Source organism: Leuciscus leuciscus (assembly GCF_965113295.1).
Source record: "Leuciscus leuciscus genome assembly, chromosome: 4".
In the NCBI taxonomy this organism is placed as follows: Eukaryota; Metazoa; Chordata; class Actinopteri; order Cypriniformes; family Leuciscidae; genus Leuciscus; species Leuciscus leuciscus.
The window spans coordinates 51,785,471-51,797,374 of NC_138728.1; the positions used below are offsets into that span (position 1 = coordinate 51,785,471).

The following is an 11,904-nucleotide window of genomic DNA, read 5'->3' on the forward strand; positions in this document are numbered from 1 at the left end:
AATTATATTTGTTAATAAATTATAAACTAAAATAATTACATTTTTATTTTAACAGAAAAATGCAGGGAGCTAATGAGAATAAAAACATTGACACACCTTAATACTTCTTAATTGTTGAGAAGATTTAAAAACATGTCCAAGCCAATCTGAAACACTGGAAACAGGATCATGTGCTACTTGCTTGTAAATGAAAAATGTGCAAGTTATATTGTATATTTACATAATTATATCACAATTGTCTCGTCCCATTGTTTCGTACACTTGGCAGTTTATTGTTCCTCAAAATTGTGTCGTCCCTGGAAGTCCCTCAGTGAGCCCATCATTCCACTAGCGTGTAGAGGGCGAGTGAACTGATGGGCCACAGTGGAGATGAAGAAGGTAGAAGCCAAGGGGTGAGCTATTGATGGATTGATGGGCCAATGTGGAATCCTGGACACGGTGGCAGGAGTAGGATTCCAGGCATCCACAGTCCATGATGGTGCTGAGGACTGGAAGCCCCTCAGTGAGACCACCATTCCACTAGCGTGTAGAATGCGAGTAAAGGGGCTGACAGGAGGCAGAGGAGATGAGGATGGCGGCTGGATGATGAGAGGAGGTGGGAGAGGGAGGTTGGGTGGGAATTCAGGCTCAGGACCTGACAGCGTAGCGGCGACCATCTCCGCTGAGGGCTCGGGCAGTGAGGCAGTGGCCAACTTTGCTGGAGACAGATTCTTAGGCATGACGTGATGCAGCTCAGGCTTGAAAGGCATGATGTGAAGCAGCTCAGGCTTGACAGGCATGGCTTAAAGAAGCTCAGGCTTGACAGGCATGACGGTCTCGACAGGACGAGACTCTGGAAGGGCGGTCTCGGCGGGACGAGACTCTGGAAGGGCGTCTCGGCGGGACAAGACTCTGGAAGGGCGGTCTCGGCGGGACAAGGGCGGTCTCGGCGGGACGAGACTCTGGAAGGGTGGCCTTGGTGGAACGAAACTCTGGACTCTGGACGAAGATAGGAGGTGTGGCAATGAAGATGGCTGGTGACGGTGGTTGAGCGGTGATGTTAGAATCAGCCTTACCCACAGTGAAGACTGAACCGCTCAACCACAGCACATGATCCAGGTATTGTTCGAACGTGCCTGGGATTGCTTCTGCTGGAGCTTGCTGGTGCAGATGATCTTCCAGTCCATAGCAGAAGACAGTTTTTAGGACATCATCTGCCCAGTCCACATGGTGAGAAATTTCAAGGAACCTCTCGACATATTTCTCAATCAGTTGGCCATCCTGGAAATAGGTTACAAACTGATCTGCAGGATTCAGCAGGGTACGGAGATTCAGGGAACGCCCATGTTCTCCATAATTTAGTCAGTCTATTTTACCATCTTTTTGGGTGTGGTTGGTTCGTCTGTCACGCTTTGGCTGAGTGAGGCACGTTCAGGAAGACCAGGAAGATGAAGAAGACGGATAACGATCAAACTCTACTTATTATATATGAACAAGATACGTACCAAACATAGCAAGCATTAAAGACGTAGAACCGACCAGGAAGAACTGAAACCAGGGAGACTATATACACAGACAAATGAGGAGACTAAGTGACAACAGGTGCACATGGTGAGTGATGACTGATAAGAATGATGACAGGTAACAGGTGAAACTGATTTACAAGAAAACACATGGTGCACAAACACAGAAGGCAAAACAAAGTCCAAGACAGGTGTCACAGTGACAACAATCTTCAAAATTCATACTAAGCCATATCCCATTGGCTCAAACATTTATTGCTAGAATTGCCAGCCAACTGGTGAAAAACATTGTTTCAAATAATCGTTATTTGGCATGTGGTATTATTTTGAACCCTGAATGAGATGCTAAGGATGTCCAGAACACAGCCACTACATGGTACTACTATCTTCTTCAGTGCTATCGGAAGCAAACCATGCAAAGTGGTACTCACTGCAGAGTCAAATGACGTCCAGCTCCTCCTCTCTGGACGTCTAATAGGTCTTAATTTGTGTCAGGAGATGTGAAAATAAAAAAAGGAGTTGATACCTTTAATATGAATTATGACCATTCGTTCAGATCGCTGTAACATGCAGATAAAGACATTTTGGAGACAAACACACAATTGCAACAATATATGATTTATATGTGTTCTCCAGGCCATGTCGGGTATTTTCATAATAATATATTATATTAATAATGCAATGCTAATCGACATAGCCTTTATAATTGTGCAGAATACTATAAAATAATATATTTTCTGTCTGATTTTTTTATCCAATGCCACATCAGATCACAGAAGAGTATTTAAAACACCCGACTTGCATTTACAATAAACTGCCAAGTGTTTGCTTTCAAATGAGACCATACTTCTGCTTTTAGTGTAAAGGGTTCATGAACTGCCATTATTTGGCGGGGGTTAAGGTTCACAGGTTAAGGCCAATTTTCTATTTCAAACTTCAAACACCACACCAAACAATATTTTTCTCAGACTTATTCAGTCCACGTGGGTCATACTTCTCAACTCAGAAAATATGGACATCTTTAGAAATACAAAACAAAATCACAGTCCTGCAAATGTTGATTTTGTCTCTTCAAAATCCTTCATTGTGATAGTATTTTGTTAATTATTTAAAAAACATTTACCTCAGTATCTCCAGCTGACAGTCTGGGCTCTTCAGTCCATTAGAAAGAAGCTTCACTCCAGAATCCTGCAGGTCATTGTTACTCAGGTTAAGCTCTCTCAGAAAGGAGTTTGAGGATTGTAGAGCTGAAGACAAACTCTCACAACACTGAGCAGTGAGATTACAGCTATGTAGCCTGTGTGGAGAACAAAAAAACCCCCAGCAATATTAATGCTTATTAGATAGGGTTTATGATCTGTAGCATAGATAACTTAGAAAAATTTTTGACTGAAGTGATATAAGCAAAGCTATAAACGTTGTCTTTATAAAATAACTAGTATTTATAATTTCTTTAATTTTTGATAAAATAAAGAATAATAAAACGGTTAAAATCCAGGTTCCTGAGTTTTGCCTGACATTTGCATTTAATATCATCACACACATTGATACATTTATTTAATTTTTCTGAAGAGTCTTTGCCAACAAGTCACCCATGTAAGATTAAGCCCAATTAAAATGACTAACAGTGTATATTCATGATAGTAAAGAAGCCTCTTACAGTGCTCTTCTGGTGTTTCTGATCACCGGCAGCAGTCTCATCACTGCTTCATCAGATCTTCTGTATTTCTGCAGTTCAAACTTCTCTTGAGTCTCTTCTGACATCAGGAGCACAAACACCAGACCAGACCATTGAGCAGAGGAGAGATTCTGTGCTGAAAGATTTCCTGAGCTCAGATTTTCCTGGATTTCCTCCACAAAGTCATCTTTCAGTTCACTCAGACAGTAGAAGAGATTGATGGTCCTTTCTACTGATTTCTCCTTCTCTATTTTCTTTTTGATATATTCAACAGTGTCTTTAACGCTCTCTGTTCTGAGTTCCAGTCCTGGCAGTAGTTCCTTCAGGTCACTCTGATTGGACTCCAGTGAGAGACCCAGAAGGAACTGGAGGAAAAGGTCCAGGTGTCCGTTCTTGCTTTCTAAAGCCTTTTTGATTGCAGCCTTATGAAGCTGAAACAGTGGCTTTTTGGACAGTGTCCATGCCAGTTTTTCTTCCCAGGATTGAAGAAATAGGTCAGCTTTCTCATCTTTGCCCATCAAAAACACATAGAGAGCAGCAAGGAATTCCTGTACGCTGAGATGCACGAAGCTGTAAACTTTTCCGGCTAAAAACTTTTCCTCCTGAAAACTTTGAGTGCATAACCCAGAGAACACAGACACTTCACTGACATCTAGCCCACATTTCTCAAGATCTTCTTTGTAGAAAATCAGTTGACCTTTCTCCAACAGTTGAAAGGCCAGTTTCCCAAGCTTCAGAATAATCTGATCAAAAGACCTGACTTTGGCTTTAGGTTCAGGACTGTATTTCATTTTGATCTGTTGATGCGGAGTAAGAAAGATGTGTATGTACATCCCTGTGAGAGTTGTGGGAGTTTTGTCATTGCTCTCTCGAGCCAGTAGAGGCTCAAGAACAGTGAGCGAGATCCAGCAGAAGACGGGGATGTGGCACATGATGTACAGGCTCCTGGATTTCTTGATGTGACTGATGAGTTTTCTAGCAACTTCAGGTCTGCTGTTTTTTTTAAAGTATTGCTCTTTTTGTTCATCGTTAAATCCTCGAACCTCTGTTACTTGATCAATGTAGTTTCGGGGTATCAGATTGGCTGCTGCTGGTGTGGATGTGATCCAGATGAGAGCAGAGGGAACCAGGTGTCTCTCAATTAGGTTTGTAACTATCTTACTCGCTGTTGTTTTTTGATGAACATCTGTAAATCCATCACTTTCATTGAATCTCAAGGGGAAGCGACATTCATCCAGCCCATCAAAGATGAACATGACCTTACCATCATCTTCAGGAAGGGAGGACAGTTCTTCACAACCACTAAAGAAGTATTTGTTAAGCAGTTCCATGAGGCTGTACTCTTCTTTAATCAAATTCAGTCTACAGAATGGGAGTGGAAAAATGAATACTATATCCTGATGTTCTTTTCCTTCAGCCCAGTCAAGGATGAATTTATTGACAGAGAATGTTTTTCCCACACCTGCAGTTCCCACCGTCAGCACTGTTCTGTTTTGTTGACCCATATCACTCTGGACTTTGAATATGTCGTTGCACTGGATAAGGGTCTCTTTGGCAGTCAATTGGTTGTGACTTGATTTGATCTGTATCATCTCATGCTTGTTCACTCTTCCTCCAGTCTCATTCTCCACCACATATAAATCAGTGTAGATATCATTCAGGCACTGCCGATGACCTGTCTGTGAATTACCAATCAATATCTGCTCATGGTCCTGTTTTAATTTGTTCTTTAGGCTGAGGCTGATTTCTGTGTAATCATGAAGAGCAGCTTTATGTTCCTCTGCAGCTGATCATTTGAAAAAGAGAAAAAGTCAGCAAAGAGTAAGTGATCAGTTTTTAACTCCAACAATTCATGTTTTCAGGGGATGCTAGTATGCATCTTCTGAAAGAGTACAGAACCTCCGGATCAAAACACGAAGAAGAAGCAGAAACAAGCGATAGAACATCAAACAGCCTATAAAATTAAAACTGCCCAACTTTACCAAACGTAATGTTGAACCCACAAATCATTGTTTGATCATCGTTCTGAATTTGATCCTGACGTAGTCTTTTACAAAAAGCTGAGAAAATTGTGTTTTGGTCAATGTATTTTTCAAAATTAATGCATGAAGCTAGCGATATACCAGCAAAAACTAGGACTAACTTAACCAACATATGTGGTTCCATTCAGGTATCATTTTAAAGCTTAGATACTCAGATTTTTAATGCATGCAACCATTTTGATTAACTCCTAACGAGTGTTGAGTGGCCCCTCTAAACCAGAGTGTACTGCCCATGGGCACCACTTAGCGACAAAAAAATGAATAATCATATTTTCAAAACTACTACCTTGATCAACATAAAACATTTAAAAGATAAGAGTCTGAACTTTACAATGAATGTAGCCAATTTGATTAACTTCTAAGTAATGCAAATGCTTTATTTGCTAATAAATATATATTTTTTATTTATAATTTATAAAATATGTTTTTGTAACATGTACTGCAATGTGTCAAAAAAATCATTCAGCTCATGAAACATGCACATATCGTAGAAAATGGCACCACATTTGTTACAGCAGATTATTAGAATTAAATCAACAATCCATTGCATTGATCACAAGATATTTTATCATAGAGGAACCATTTTAAAAATGACCATTAGGGGGCGTCAAGGAATGAACAAAAAGGCTATCTTGTTTCTGAATGCTGTAACTTTTGATTACTTTATGCCATCACCACAAAATTTTATCCAGATGCAGCTCACATGTAGGAGATGTAGGAGTTTTTTTCGTCCTGCTCCCACTAGATTCTATTCTGCATGCACCCGTTCCCGCTTACAATTCACTCTCTTTGTTTACCCGCTATCCGCTTACAATGACTTTCTTCCCGACCCGACCGATCCCGCTAAATTTATATCTCGTTTCTAGAATGTCACATTTAAATTTCCCCTACTGAAAGAGAGAGATTGGGTATAACAAATATAAAATGTAGGCTACACAAAAATGGTAGCTATTTGTTATTTTTATTCGTCTTGTCAAGATACAAAATTATTTTAACATTTTACTGTCAAGACAGTAGCATAAAAAATGTCACAGAAAAAAAAAAAAGCAGAATATGAATAAATGAAAATTGTTGGCTTACAGGCCTAGCTATTGCGAAATTAAATAACTTTTTTAACAGAACTACTTAACATCCATGCAAGAAAAGAATGTCATGACGACCGTTTCAGTGTCTCTCGTCCAAAAACTGACCAAAGGCTGTATGCTCTCTTTTAAGGTGCAATCGTGACTGGGATGCAAAGGAAATAGTCTGCCAGGTTGCTCAGTGCAGAATTTGAACAGCCAACACAAAATGACACAGAGAAAAGTAAAATAAATTGGCTTACTTGCTATACTGACAAATGTTTTTTTTTTTTTTTTTTTTTTTTTTACCGAACTATTTAAAACATCCGGGCAAAAAAAATTATGTCGCTGACTGACGTTTCAGTACTGAACGCCCACAAAGGCTGAATGCTCGCTCTGAAGTTGCACTCGTGGCCGGGATGCAAAGGACATATCTCGTCAGGTTGCTCAGGGCAGGGAACTGTGAACTGTGAGAATGCCACTATTGCAGAAGGTTTTGTTCACTTGATAGTTCAAGCTTCAGGGTCCTATACTCCTGAATCTGGATTTCTAATGATGTTGTTTCACAGGAGTCTTCAGTATTGGGAGGACAACCCAATCTGCAAATTTACGGAGAACGCCAGGCCTTTTGGCAGGTGTCGGCTCAAGATCTTCACCATGTGTATCAAACTTTAAATCCTGTTGCCCTTTTTCATCCATCATTTTCAAACCTCGCAGATTTGAACAATGGCGAAGTGCTGTCTGTTGACAGTAATTCCTACAGCCGTGTCACATAGACGGTTGCGATTTCAGAGAGCAGAGGGTCCTTTGTGGCTGACTTGCAGTGCTCAATTAATTTCACGGAAGAACCAGTGAGGCACTTGGAGTCAGTTTCCAAGTCATCAGTTTCCTCCTTGAAGGGTTTAAGGAACGATACGACCAACTTCAGTGTGTTGGTGCTGATGTGTCTGATCTTGTCATAATTATTGCTCTCAGCCAGCACAGATACAATGTCTTCAACTGTTCCAAAACAGAATTCAGTCAAATTCCACCGTGTCTCAACAGATTGTTTCAGTGACTTTTTCAGCTTGCCCTGCTGTCCTGAGTGTTTGAAATATGTAACCAACTTTTTAACATAAGTAAGAAGCTCAGCGATCTCTGGTGACATTTCCATCACGGCAGCAGCAAACGCACTGGACAGGGTCATGTTTAGTATGTGTGCTGTGCAGTTTAGTCTTGTGTATCCTCGTAAGGCACTGATCATGTTGGCTCCACGATCTGTGACAAAAACTCTTACTGCCCATTTCTGTTGCATCAATGCCAAATACTCTGAGATTCTGCTGCAGGAGCCTTTGAATTGAATTCACCCGTCTTTGAGGTGTTTGAGTCGAAAGGGGCAGCAAAAAGCACTCTTGAATGTAGCTTAGATTGGTCATTAATGTAATGAATAGTTGCCGAAAAAATGACGTTTTGCGATATGTTTCTGTCCATATGTCTGCTGTAATTGCGCATCCAAACTGGGATATTATTGCAGTGATTTCGTCAACAAAATTTTTACGTAGACTCTGAGCCCTCATTTTTAGGTCTCTTGATACTGTTGTTGGGTGTGGTTAAATCTCACTGACATTGAATTTTCCTATTTTTCCTCAGTCAAAGAAGTGCATTTTCTCAACAAGATTCAGAAAAAAGCTGTGAGAGCAGTGTTGGGAAAGTTCACTTTCTACATGAACTATTTCAAAGTTCAGTTCACAAATTTTAAAATGTACTAGTTAATTTTTTTAAATGTACTGTTGCCTTTGGCTTGCTCAGTTGGGGATATTTTGGGGATATTTTATTTAATTTTATCAATCAATAAATTCCACTTGAAACAAACCTTGTTGTATTATTTTAATTTAATACTGTGAAGCTGCTTTGATACAATCTGTATTGTGAAAAGCGCTATACAAATATACCTAACTTGACTAGTTCAGTTCATAGTTCATACTTCAAAATTCTACTAGTTCATAGTTCTTTTTTTCCATATGTTGCTACGAGCTATTATTTTTCTAAATTATTGCCACAGCCCATATAGAACCACAGACAGCAATTATTTGATCAGTTTTAACATGAGGAAAAACGTGCTGCTTGAATAGTCTTTTTTAATGAGGAATTATTAAAAGAAAAACAGGACAGTAATGCTTAAGGTGCAAATATATATTTTTTTCAATTTTAATCATTTTCCATTTCAGTACATACTAAAAAGAAATACTGGAATCCTGGAAAAATATACCAGGCAGGTTCAACAAGTGCGGATTTTCTTTTCCTTTCAAAGTTTGCACAGAAACGTAAGATTTTTCCCATCCTCACCGACCTTGTCATAAAACTCGTTTAAATGATCATACGATGCCTCTTTTCTGCTTTGTCGCCTACATGCAGATTTTTGTTTTGATTACGCATGCGGCCAGATTGGGTGTTTTTTCCCGCTACATATTAAGTGAAAGTGAAAGTGACATGACGGCCAAGTATGGTAACCCATACTTGGAATTTGACCTCTGCATTTAACCCATCCAAGTTAATGCACACACATTAGGAGCAGAGTAGTGAGTAGTTAACACACACACACTGCAAACGTGGATACACACACCCAGAGCAGCGGGCAGCCTTTGTGTGGCGCCCGGGGAGCGATTAGGGGTTAGGTGCCTTGCTCAAGGGCACCTCAGTCATTTCCCACCGGTTCTGGAATCGAACCAGCAACCTTTGGGTTACCAGTTCCCCTAACCACTAGGCCATGACTGCCCCTAAAATGGACTGCATTTATATAGCGCTTTCACAGACCTATGGCCACCAAAGTGCTTTACATAGCCTCACATTCACCCATTCACACACCGACGGCGGTGTCAGCCATGCAAGGCACCATCCAGCTCGTCGGAAGCAGCTGGGGTTAGGTGTCTTGCTCATGGACACCTCGACACTTGGTCAGGTGGACCCGGGGATTGAACCACCAACCTTTCGGTTTGTAAACAAGCTACATGAACCACTGAGCCACTGCCGCCCCTTAAGGCCTGTTTACGGTGTGTTTTAGCCGGGTTTTCACCTGGAAGGCTCTATAGAAATCTGGCATCCTATTGAACGAAGTTAAACTGAGAGACCGTGCTGTTCACAGACACCAGAATGAACGAGTTCACAGTAATGTTCATCAGGCATCAGGCAGAAGTTTGATCCTTACCTTGCTTTGCTCAATTACAGAACCTCTCCACTAGAGTGTGGTATGACCCCAGCTGAAATGCTTATGATTCGGAAATTTCGTACTACACTGCCATCTTGTTCAAAACAGGTCTCTCAGGGGTCTACCGCAGGGGTCCATTTTGGGACCTCTATTATTTCTAATTTATATCAATGATTTAAGAGTTGTTTGTAAAAATGTTATGCCACTCATGTTTGCAGACGATACATGTCTTCTATTATCTCATTCTTACATTGACACATTGATAAGAGAAGCAAATGAAGAATTACAAAATATTTCTAAATGGTTTAAAGTTAATCAACTCTCTCTTAATATACAAAAAACTAATTTTATGATTTTTAGCACAAAAAACAAAGGAGATTGTCAGGACATAGAGGTATCAATTGATGGTTTGAAAATTAGCCAAGTGAACCAAATACAATTTTTAGGTGTCATTGTCGACCAAAAATTAACCTGGAAATATCATATTCAATATGTTTGCAGAAAAATAATGAAATCTGTTGGTATACTGAGTAGAGTTCGCTCTTTAATTGATATTTCATGTATGAAAACATTATATTACAGTTTAATCTATCCCCACATTCTGTACTGTAATATTGTTTGGGGTGCAACATGCCTAACATATTTAAATAAGATTTTATTAATACAAAAGAAATTCTTAAGAATTATGAGTAATTCAAATAGATTGTCATCATCTGCTCCGCTTTTCATAAAATATAACATTTTGACAATATTTAATGTTAACATCTATTGCATAAATATTTTTATGTATAAGTATGTGAATATGACAAATATTATGCCCAGAGTTTTTAATAACTTTTTCATGTATTCTTCGGATGTTCATGCCTACTCTACAAGGCACTGCAAAGATTTTTATCTTCCTTTCTGTAGAACTACAGCTAATCAATCTACACTGAAATACAGAGGGCCTTCCCTCTGGAATCATTTAGACCCTGCTTTAAAGACTAAAACCACTCTAAACTCTTTCAAAAGAGAGCTGAAAATAATGTTAACATGTAAATAAGTTTATCTTGTTAATTTGTTATATTAAAATGATTGATGTATTGATTAAATTGTCTTGCTTGATCATGTAATTGTATGTCCATTTAATGAGATTTTGGGGAGGTGGTTTTCTAAGACCTTATGGTCTTCTCACTCTCTCCCGCACAGTATTTTTGTTTTCTTCTTTTATGGATTTGTAAAGTTGTATTTTAAATGTTATATGTGCAAATAAACTTTCAACTTTCAACAGAAAGGAAATGTGAAAAAATGAGGCAGAAATGTAGGCAACTGAAAGAAAAACAAAAGTTCTGCATGACATTGGGGATGGATGACATCGTCAAAATCAAAATTTACGAGAACTGGAGCAAAACAGCCACAGTTAAGCAAAAAGTAGTTCCAAGAACTTATACTGTGAAAACAATGATGTACAATTTCTCAGATGAAATGTTCTGACATGATCTGCTTAAGTCTGAAGAAGAAAGTGTGAAAGACCTGAATCAAAGCAATGCTGAGTCTGGTTCAACTGCATTGTTCACATGACTGTAAAATAAAGTGCTACTGCTCTTATAATGTTGGGGAAAATAATCTTAGAACAACATTCTTAATAAATGACAACTTGCTACAAATGATTAAGTTTGATGATCAAACAGTCAAGTAATAACTCATTATTAAAGACCAGATAACTTTGAACAAGGTTCTATTAACATTACAGGGAAATCATTTTTTATTAAGCTTGAGAAAACCTAGCCAGAATGTTAGCCACAGTTCTGAGAACGTTCTCTGTTAGCTGGAACTAGTGAGGATGCTCTAATAAAGTGCAGATGTGATGTGTAAGCAATGGCTCCTAAGCACCAGCATAACAAGATGTACAGTTAGAGATTTACAAGATTACTTGCATAGAAGTCAAAGAAAAAGTATTTTTTTATTAGAACATACCAAAACTATTTTGCTATTATTATAGTATTATTTTTGCTATTTCAAAAGTAGAATATTTCTCTAATCTATCTCATCTCATCTGTAATAGAAAAATAGTTTTGATATGTTTTATACTGAAGTTATGAGGGGGAGAAAACAACAACAACAAACGAAAACACAAACACAACAAAACCACCTCCACCCCTGCAATATTGCTATGGCCCACAGTTTGGGAAGCCCCATCTTACTGTTATGCTAATGCTGGTTTACCTGGTTTTACTCTGTGTTTCTCTGCTGTCTCCAAGCATTTTTGTTGATCTGTGAGGAGAAAGAAAGGAGAAATATAGAAGGTTAGAAATAAACAGAAGTTAAAGATAAATATTAAGTGAGCTATTTCTTTATAGCACTACAAAGGGGTCAATAAGTTTTGATCTTCAGCCCTCTTTAACTGGTACAGTATCTGTAAAATGACTCACAGCTCTGAAACAGGCTAAACCTTTAA

The 11,904-nt window shown here is 38.9% G+C and overlaps 1 protein-coding gene across 3 annotated transcripts in view; it reads right to left on the reverse strand.

Annotated features, from left to right (window-relative positions):
* Positions 1-11,904, reverse strand: part of LOC309496979 (protein NLRC3-like) — a gene marked incomplete at its 3' end in the record, with an annotated part of 43,586 nt that overhangs the window by 22,446 nt on the left and 9,236 nt on the right. For 2 of the 3 annotated variants that reach the window (XM_082167185.1, XM_082167184.1), the window contains 3 exons: positions 11,673-11,720; positions 3,163-4,966; positions 2,626-2,799 (listed from right to left, as the gene is read on the reverse strand). In XM_082167185.1, the coding sequence (XP_082023311.1) occupies positions 2,626-2,799; positions 3,163-4,966; positions 11,673-11,720 (2,026 nt within the window). Of the gene's footprint in view, positions 1-2,621; positions 2,800-3,162; positions 4,967-11,672; positions 11,721-11,904 lie in introns of those variants that run through there. The other variant, XM_082167186.1, reaches the window with a different exon arrangement.